Source organism: Scleropages formosus, chromosome 9, assembly GCF_900964775.1.
Source record: "Scleropages formosus chromosome 9, fSclFor1.1, whole genome shotgun sequence".
In the NCBI taxonomy this organism is placed as follows: Eukaryota; Metazoa; Chordata; class Actinopteri; order Osteoglossiformes; family Osteoglossidae; genus Scleropages; species Scleropages formosus.
The window spans coordinates 31942221-31952097 of record NC_041814.1 but is presented as its reverse complement, the minus strand read 5'-3'; the positions used below and the strand labels follow the sequence as shown (position 1 = coordinate 31952097).

Sequence of the window (9877 nt, the reverse complement as noted above, 5' to 3'; positions counted from 1 at the left end):
ACTTTCCAGCAATTACATTTTTGTCCTAGTCAGCATGAGCATCACTGGAAGACGCAACATTTAAGGCCACTTAAAAATTTACTTTGGGCTTCTGCTAGACCTAAAAGTAAATGATGTGATTTGGTAAGTGATACAACAGTAAAATAGAAACACTACATATTATGCATAGCACACATAAGGGGAGGAGCCGAATTCACATGCGTGTTGTTTCTATGCGGTATGAATATATACACACACATTTTCAGAACCGCTTGTCCCATACGGGGTCACGGGGAACCAGAGCCTACCCAGTAACACAGGGCGTAAGGCCGGAGGAGGAAGGGGACACACCCAGGACGGGACGCCAGTCCGTCGCAAGGCACCCCAAGCGGGACTCGAACCCCAGACCCACCGGAGAGCAGGACTGTGGTCCAACCCACTGCGCCACCGCACCCCCCATGAATATATACCCACCTGGTAAGTGAGCTGAACTGTGTGGAACAGATGAGTGATTTTCCTGCTTCCCCCTAACTGGGACAGACCTACTGTGTGACACACACACACTCTCAGGTACACACTTGTTCCGCTCATTTGTCTCCTACAGTGTCACTTGGCTGTAGGTGTGTGGTGTAATATTCCTATAGTACTTTAACAAATGCTGAAGGCCTCTTGTCAGCATTTTGAAGGCAATGTGGGCCTCATTCATAGCCAATGAAGAGAGGCCATTGAGGACTCAAGGACTAATGTTATGGAAGCTCAAAGACATGATGGGCCATGCTGTTCTGAACAGGTGAAAACCTGTTAATTTTCAATGGGGCATAGACATACCTTAGTGTTTGGCCCAAGCACATTCCACACTAACCTAAACGCAGGATAGAGGGGCTCAGTGAAGGTGGTCTGGACCCTGTGGAGGAGGGTCATGGTGTCCTCAGAGATGCTGTAGAAGCACAGAGTTCCTGCCCTGTGGTCCAGGTACACTCCTATGGTGGAGGAGTGAGGACCAAACACTGCGGTTCTCCTATTATTGTGGTAGAAACTGTAACTGGAGGGGGAACAGCACAAACTCCAGGACTTGTCATTATATCCAAGGCGACTGTCTTTCCCTCTTCCTTTCCTGTTCATCGTTTTATAAGCCACTGCTACATGAACTCCGTCCTTCCCCCCCCACTCAACCTCCCAGTACCAGCGCCCAGACAGACCCTCCAAACACAGTACTTGACCCCAGTAGTCAAATCTCTCTGGGTGTTCAGGGTGTGACTGGGCTCTCAGTGCCCATTCCACCTTCCTGTTCCCCTCAAACAGAAAGATGTCTTTGTACACGGTGTTGGGGTCCAGCGTGAGTTCGCAGGCATCTAGTGGAGGTGAAAATGAGCTCCAGTCATTATGTTATGAGCGACGGTTTGATCGAACACTTAGACTTCCAGTAGAGGCATGTAAAGGTTACATGGCATATGAAGCTTTTCAGTTTTTCAAAGTTCAGTAGTTTCATTAGTTCAATAGTTGGAATGGAATTTCTTTCTGTGCATAGGAGTGTGTGTGTGTGATAGTGCTGCACTCGAAAGTTCCTACAGTGGGTTACTAAACACTGAGAACATGTCTCTGGATGAAATGGGAAAACTGCATGCTTGGAAAATACACTATGTTGGAGTACGAATGTGCTCACGGATATGAAAGGACTCACACTGCTGAAAGTCGGCTCTGGACCCGGGCTCTGGAACCCGCAGGACAGTCCCCTCATTCGCTGGCAAAGGAAAGGAGGAGGTGGTGAGGGGAGCCCTACAGCTACAGCTTTGTTTCTGCTCTTACACAACTGGTCAAGTGATGAGTAGAAACTTTCTGAGACTCACAAAGGGTGTCATTTGGAGGAAGTACAATATGGACTTCTTTCACTGCAAAGAAACACACGGAGGTGAATCCAGAGATCAGGTGTGACACATGAACAAAGAACATTTCGTCAACAGCAGGTTACACACAGTACGCTCAGTTCATCCAAGGCCACTGTTTGTCCCAGTGTACAGTACACTTGTGGTGGTAAATATAAAGGTAACTGGCGCTCTGATTGTTCCAGCACACTTCAAACCATGACCTGGTCTTCTACATAATTCCTGTGTAACACCTGCAAGATTTAACACACTCCACACACCCCACAGAACATAGTACACATCACAGCAGGATTGTGTCAGGCTCCAAACCCCGCTGACCCTGGTGTGTATCAATAGACAGTTGGACAGTTGGTGAAAAGGATGGACATGGGAAAGGCTCATCCATTGGACTGAGCTAAATTACATGGAAATTACACACTATATACAGTATGATATATATGTATTACTATATGTTTATGTATTCACAAACCTTTTACAGCGGTCTGACCCAGTTTCTCTTCAGAAATGTCCTCCAGTTGCTTTTTCAATTCGGAGACAAATTTCATAGCATCCCCAAAGGAGAAGTGGGGGCTCAGAGTGATGCTGGGCAAATCCTCAGGTCCGGGAGGAAAGTATACATACTGGTATCCCTGGTAAAAAGGCATGGTACACTGGTAAAAATACATTCAAGTCAGTCGATGGTTTGTGCAATATTTAGTATGTAAAATGTTACAACTCCAGATATTAAGTGACAATTTGCCGCAAATGCAATTTGACCTTGAGGAAACAGATGTGATCCTTTGTGTTCAAAAGCTCTTCCAGTTGACTGCCTGTTCTTCTTAGCTTCCCAATATCTTGTGTAAGTCTTTCCAAGAGTTCTTCAGCCCGACGTATGGCAGCCTTCTCCTGAGCTCTGATCAGGTCTCTCACCTCCGAGCGTCTTCTCTCGATGGAGCGGATCATCTCGCCGAAGATGCTCTCGGTGTCCTCCAGCGCTGCCTGTGCAGAGCGCTGTTGGAGACACACAGAGAGACACTTGGACTCTGGTCTCCTCACTGTGGGACTAGAGGAGAGTCCTGACTGAGCCCTCGAATGGCTCTTCTCCTCTGCTCCGTACTCACTGTGAGAGAGTCCACGGCCTGTCTCAGCTCCTCCATCTCCTCTTCTCTCTGCTGGATGAGCTGTTTTATCTCCTTGTGTACGACTTCCACCTGCTTCTGAAGACATATGAAATAGATTTTTAAAAATGACGGTGCAGGTTAGACTGTAATTTCCCACCTGTGATGAAACTTTCATGAAGTGTTTTCCAGCAGTCTTGATTTGGTTCTAGACTTTCTGTTCTGCCAGCAGTAGCAGTAGTTTCATGGACTCAGTATGTTTTAAAGAAAGTCATCAGTGAAGCTGATCTGCTGGTTTGGGGTAAGTGAAGCATGTTGTGTGTATGGATGGAACACAAGCTCGTAATCTGTCTAAGGTCATGTGACACCAGAGATAAGTGATGGGTGTGTTATGATGGGTCTGAAATGTGTGGTATGAGTAAAGGCTCATGGAGAATTCACCGTTTCAGTTTCACCGCACTGATTTACTTGATGCCAGATAAAGATGATAATGATTCCTGTGCAAACATACAGTATATTTCACTTTTTATTTCATACTCAGAAGTGACCGACAGGGGTGTCCGGTGGTGAAGTGGGGGGGCGAAGGCCATCGCCCTGCGTTATATTAAGGTCCTTTGTTTGGGTGTCTGCTCCTGCTACAGTACTCTTGATCAAGGTTCTTATCCTGAACTGATACAGTAAAAATGCCGTACTGTATAAACTGAGGGTATAATCATGTGGGACAAATACTGTATGTGAGCTGAATAAGGCTAATAATATTTGACAGTAACAGCAGCCAGTACTGGATACTTTAGAGTAGCAGTTTCTGTGCCTGGATCAAGAGTTGGCCATGAAGGATGAAATCACTGCCGAGCTTCATTACTCCAATTTTTAATTTACTTCACGTACGTAAAGGCTTTAAATTGCGAGTTAAATTGGAGGGAAAACTCCCTCTCTGTATTTTGGTGTCTTATGTTAACTTGGGAAAGACATGAAAACAACCACTTGTCACTTGTTTTTGCGTGATGTCATCTTGCAGTTTGGTGCCCTTTTCCTCTCCATGTGCCGTACGTGACCTCGACAGAGGCAACGTAGAGGTACGAACGCTGGTTATGGTGCTGCAGAAACTGTAGAGTGTCGGCTAAACATGAAGACAATGTACAAAATGAGTTGTTAAATTAAACTTGTAAATGATCTTGAAGAAAGGCTGTAGGTTAACAAAGGAGTAAATAAGAAAAAAGTGTTACTTTGAGTGAATGACGTGGTTTTTCGCTCATTGTGAAGGACACCAGCAGCGGAGGGACTTTAGTGGCTTTTTCTTTCAAAAATGTGTTCAGTGGCAAGAAAAAGTGTGCGAAGCTTTTGAAAGGAGCAGGATTTCTGCATGTAGAACTGTGCAACACACACTGTTTACACACAAGGTCATCATGAGCAGGACGGGGGGTGATTCACATCTTCATTCAGCGCAGCCACCTGTCACATACAGGCACTGCTGCAGGCTGCACTCGAAGGGGTTCACATGTCAGGTATTTTCTTCAAAATAAAGTGATCTTTTGATTCACAGGAGATTTTTCTTGAAGTTCAAGTGTCTCGGGAACGAAAACCTCTACAGGACCGTACAGGACCCAGACACTGATCTGAACCTTTTAAAGCAGTAATAAATCACTGCTATGCCACAAGGGATGCGGGAGACGGATGAACTGCTACTCATTACTTTCGGATAGAAAAACTTAAGCCAGTGTATTATATAAACATGATTGCTGTGCTTTTACTTGATCGGGAGTGAAAAAACAATATAACAGACAATACTATAAATTAAACTTTTAGCTATTGCTTCAGTACAAAGCATCTTCAACTGTCGGGTTACATACAGTTATTTACTCTTTTATACAGCAGGGTATTTTTTCACCGGTGTAGTTCGGTGTAAGAATGTTGCCTGACGGTATTACAGCCGAAGCTCGGATGTGAGCCTGTCTGTCATCTCCGAGCCCAAAGGTGGCAGCTCTAGTCATAATGTCACTCTCGCATCCCAAACACACAGTTTTCGCTGCAATGTACCATGATTTCCTCACTTCATTATTTCTTTTCTATTGAAGGCTGTATTTAATATTTACCGGTAAAAATTTCCAGTCGTTACCTGTTTTCTTGTCCTCTTGACAGCAGCTGTTACCGTATCGTGGTCTCTGTGTTCGTCTACCGTACACAGAGAGCATATGAATCTGTGATCAGTATGACAGAAGATCTCCAGTGGTTTGTCATGACGGGAACAGACGTTTTCCTGCAGTTTTTTTGCAACAATAAGTTCATGTTTCTGTCTTCTGTTAAGTTTCTCATGAAGCTGGAGGTGAGTCTCACAGTACGAGGCGAGACACACCAGACAGGACTTGACAGCTTTCTTCTTTCTCCCAGTACACACATCACACTCCACATCTCCAGGTCCAGAGCTGGAATGAGCAGGAGGACCAGGTGGAGCAGCTTGGACTTCTGCCTTCTTCAGCTTCTCCATGACTTCAGCTAGCATGGTATTTCTGCCCAGAACAGGTCTTGATGTGAAGGTGTGTCTGCACTGAGGGCAGCTGTAAACACCAATGTGACCATCCTGATCCCAGGTTCCCTTAATACAGTCCATACAGTAAGTGTGTCCACAGGGAATAGTCACTGGCACCTTCAGCAGATCCAGACAGATTGAACATCTGAACTGCTCCTCATACTGATTGTCCTCAGCTTGGGCCATTTTGCATGAGAAGTTAGAACAGACTGACAGACAGGTAGGAGATTTTTCTTAAATAGGATCTCTATGAAGGAATCGGAAGTATGTCTGAATTCCACACACACATTCTATGAGTGTTGTTGAACTGAGACGGTGACGTTGGGCAAAAAATTTCATTGTTTTAGTCATTATCAGTGTTTCGTGGTGTGCACCTTAAAAGACAACAATCAGACTGACGTTTTTCATTAGAGTTGCATTCTTTCCTTCCCAGGTGTGGTGCAGCCTGGCTGGTTTTTGCTGTATCGGCAGCAGGTTTGGACTTGACCTGAAGCCAAACTGTATAATATGAAATTGAGCAAGACATAAGTTATAAGGTATAAATTGATAAGATTCCACAAACTTTTTCCTGAAGGCAGCGGGTCTCACTGTCATTCCAATAACAGTAGAGAAATTGTCTTGTGCTTTAATTAGAAATTAATGAGAAATTAAAACCAACTGAACCCATTTTATGTCGTCCCTGAAGGTCACGACTTTGTGACGACATTTCACAGGATGTCCACAGAGAGAGGAGGATCTGTCACCATCCCATGTTTCTGTGATCAGAAATATAAGCACCATATGATGGGGCAGCTGGTAGTGTAGTGGTTAGAGCCCCTGCCTTTACATCCAAAAGTTGCAGGTTCCATCCCAGCTTCTGGTTGTAGTACCCTTGAACAAAGTACTTACCCTAAATTACTCCAGTAAAATTACCCAGCTGTACAAATGGGTAAATAATTGTAAATTGCTTTGGAGAAAAGTGTCAGCTAAATGAATAGATGTGAACTACTGGTGTAAAGGACATGGTCATCCTGTACTACCATGGTACGTGGTGACTCCCCACAGAGTGAAGGTAATGTGTCCATCACTGATGACCCCGACCAGCTGGGCTTCACTGTGACCAACAGAAACTACAGAAGACGAACTCTGACTGGTACTGGTGTGGAGTGGAGATCGATGGAGCTGTTGATGACTCTGCACTTCTTTACCTAACAATAACTGAAGGGAGCATCTTGGAAGCATGGGGCAGACACACACCTGGCAATGCAGCGTCACCAATTCACCTGAAACACACAGCTTTGGACTGTGGCCGGAAACCAGAGCACCTGGAGGAAATGCACATGACCACAGGGAGGACATGAAAACTTGGTGCAAACTAATCTGGAATCAAACTGTTGTGTGTACCAGGAGCTGCGTGGCACCAGTGCTACCTGCTGTGTCGCCAAGTTCGGTACGATACCTCACTTCAGTTCAGTTCTTTACTGGGTCTAAATCCACTGTATTTAAATTGTTAAAAACAAAGTGCTGATCACTGTACAGTAGCTTCACTTGAAATTGATACGCATTTTTTCTACAAAAAAGCACAGATTTAGACTGTAAATGAAACCCAGCACTTAGACACACACCCCTCTCCTTGTTATACACACGTGACCAGATGAATGAATCTAATCAACCCCCCACCCTTTTAATTCAGATGGACCGTGGTATTTTCTCCTCGTTATCCCGTTGTGTTATTGACACGTGACATTTGTGTACAAGGGGACTTCCTTGTATGAGCAATGTGCCCCTCTCTGTGTTCTGCCCCCTAGGGGTCTGGAGCCTTCTTGGTACCTGCAGGATGGTGTTGCTACTGGATGAGCAAACCCAGAACAGTGCGTGTATGAATTTCCCTGCAGGCAAAGTACAGGGTTTCATCATTTCTCTGGTTTTTGCCACGTTTTAACAAAATGATGATGTTTTGGAATCTGCCATTTCCTCGCAACTGGAGTTACTCTTTGTAAAGCCGTGTCTCGCAGTGAACTCTGCTCTTGTTGCTGCTGTCTCCATAGTAACAGCTCACAATAAACCGGACAGTCTCTTGTGTTGTGAAGTCCGCTGCTCAGTTCCTCTCTGTCTTTGTTTGCTGTCAATTGGCACGAATTCACCGTAAAGAAAGTTCCGTAGCGGGGAGGCGCGGTGGCGCAGTGGGTTGGACCGGGTCCTGCTCTCCGGTGGGTCTGGGGTTTGACTCCTGCTTGGGGTCCCTTGCAACGGCTTGGTGTTCCATCCTGGGTGTGTCCCCTCCCCCTCTGGCCTTCTGCCCTGTGTTGCTTGGTTAGGCTCTGGTTCCTTGCAACCCTGTATGGGACAAGTGGTTCAGACAATGTGTGAAAGTTCTGTACTCGGATCCAACAGCAACTGATGTTATAAACATGTAACAACTGTAGTGTAGCAATGATGGTACTCCATGGCTTTTTAAGAAATGTCAATAACTGTAATAATTCATATGAAACACAGATGGACATTGAATGGCTGAAGATGCAGCAAATTTCTTTTACCTGAACAGGAAATTTGAACATTGTCGTTTTTGTCTGCCTGTTTCTTTGTTGTTCTGTATCTGTATCTGTGTTATTATTTGCCAATACCTTCAACTCTCTGTTAAGAAGAACTTACAGGATCAGCATTGCAGGGGTGAGGCGGATGGTGCTGGGTTCAGATTTCCGTTTGGTGTCTGGTGTACTTTGATATAGCTGTAATGGACAGATGAAGCCAAGTTAGTTCTGCAGGACTACTTTGATTGCGCCAATTGGAGTGTAATTGAAGCAGCAGCTGACAACCTGGATGAACTCACTGATGTTGTTACTTCTTACTTAAGTTTTTGTGAAGACACATGCATCCCAACCACCACTCGCAGGAAATTCAACAACGACAAACCGTGGTTTACTGCTAAACTGAGACAGCTACGGAAGGACAAAGAGGCAGCTTATAGGAGTGGAGACGGGTCATTATACAACAAAGCCAGAAACATGCTGACTAAAGAGATCAAAACTGCTGAACGACGCTATTCCGAGAAGCTGAAACAAACGTTCTCAGCTAAGGATCGGCGTCAGCGTGGAGAGGCCTACAAGTCCTCACCAACTTCAAAGCACCGTCCCCCCACTCAGACAACACCCAACAATTGGCTGAAAATCTGAACACTTTCTACTGCAGGTTTGAGGGGCCCATTATCCAGACATCAACACCTCTCCCCCAGCCTCCACCCAGCCACCATTCCTCCCATCCAACTTTGTCGATCAGTGAAGATGATGTAAGGCGTCTGTTCGAAAGATTAAAGACGAGGAAGGCCCCCGACCCTGATCAGGTGTCTCCCTCCTGCCTGAAACCTGTGCAGGCCAGCTTGCCCTCATCTTTACACAGATCTTCAATAGATCGTTGGAGCTAAGCATGGTCCCATCGTGCTTCAAGCGCTCCACCATAATACCTGTTTCCAAAAACACCTGCATCTCGAGACTGAATGACTTCAGACCAGTGACCCTTACCTCTGTAGCAATGAAGTGCTTTGAGAGGCTGGTGCTAGCATATCTGAAGATCATCACAGGCTCACTGCTGGATCCCTTCCAGTTTGCCTACAGATCAAATAGGGCTGTGGAAGATGCTGTGAACATGGAGCTGCACTACATCCTGGAGCACCTTGACTCAACAAAGACATACGCACGAATCCTCTTTGTGGACTTCATTTCGGCCTTTAATACCATCATTCCAGGCATCCTTCACTACAAACTCAGTCAGCTCTTTGTGCCAACATCCATCTGCAACTGGATCACAAGCTTCCTCACCAACAGAGAGCAGCAGGTGAGCTGGGGATATTCACATCTAGCATTTGCACACTCAGCACTGGTGCCCCCCAGGGATGTGTGCTCTTCCCTCTGCTCATTTCAATATACACAAATGGCTGCACCTCTGCGGACTCATCAGTTAAGATCCTGAAATTCGCTGATGACACTACAGTCACAGGACTCGTCCAGGACTGCGATGAGTCTGCATGCAGACGGGAGGTGGACCGGCTTTCCTTGTGGTGCAGACACAACAACCTGGAACTTAATACCAGTAAGACAGTAGAGATGACAATCGACTTTAAGAAAGTACCTTCTCCCCTGCCACCACTCACTATCCAAGATTGTACTGTGTACAGCACTGATTCCTTCAAGTTCTTTGGCACTACCATCTGTAAAGACTTGAAGTGGGAGAAGAACACCACGACCATAACCGAGAAAGCCCAGCAGAGGATGTACTTTCTCTGCCAACTAAGGAAACACAACCTGCCCAAGGAACTGCTGTGCCAATTCTACAGGGCCACCATTGAATCCATACTATGTTCATCAGTCACTGTTTGGTTCGGCTCTGCCACCCAATCTGACAAGCGCCGACTTCAC

General features: G+C 45.7%; 1 protein-coding gene across 1 annotated transcript; it reads right to left on the bottom strand.

The window, feature by feature from the left end:
• Window positions 1-780: 780 nt before the first annotated feature.
• On the bottom strand, window positions 781-5672 carry LOC108922752 (tripartite motif-containing protein 16-like). The gene is made up of 6 exons (XM_018733078.2): window positions 5076-5672; window positions 2963-3058; window positions 2619-2852; window positions 2332-2491; window positions 1661-1720; window positions 781-1331 (listed from the first exon to the last, which is right to left on the bottom strand). Exons 1-6 carry the CDS (start codon window positions 5670-5672, stop codon window positions 781-783), a joined length of 1698 nt encoding a protein of 565 aa, XP_018588594.2.
• Between the last annotated feature and the right edge of the window lie 4205 nt (window positions 5673-9877).

Coding starts and splice junctions, on each gene's coding strand:
- LOC108922752 (XM_018733078.2), bottom strand. CDS start 5,672: ATGGCCCAAGCTGAGGACAATCAGTATGAGGAGCAGTTCAGATGTTCA. Junction 1,721..2,331: donor GGGTCAGACCGCTGTAAAAG/GTTTGTGAATAC, acceptor TTCCTTTGCCAG/CGAATGAGGGGACTGTCCTG. Junction 1,332..1,660: donor CAGAGCCGACTTTCAGCAGT/GTGAGTCCTTTC, acceptor CACCTCCACTAG/ATGCCTGCGAACTCACGCTG.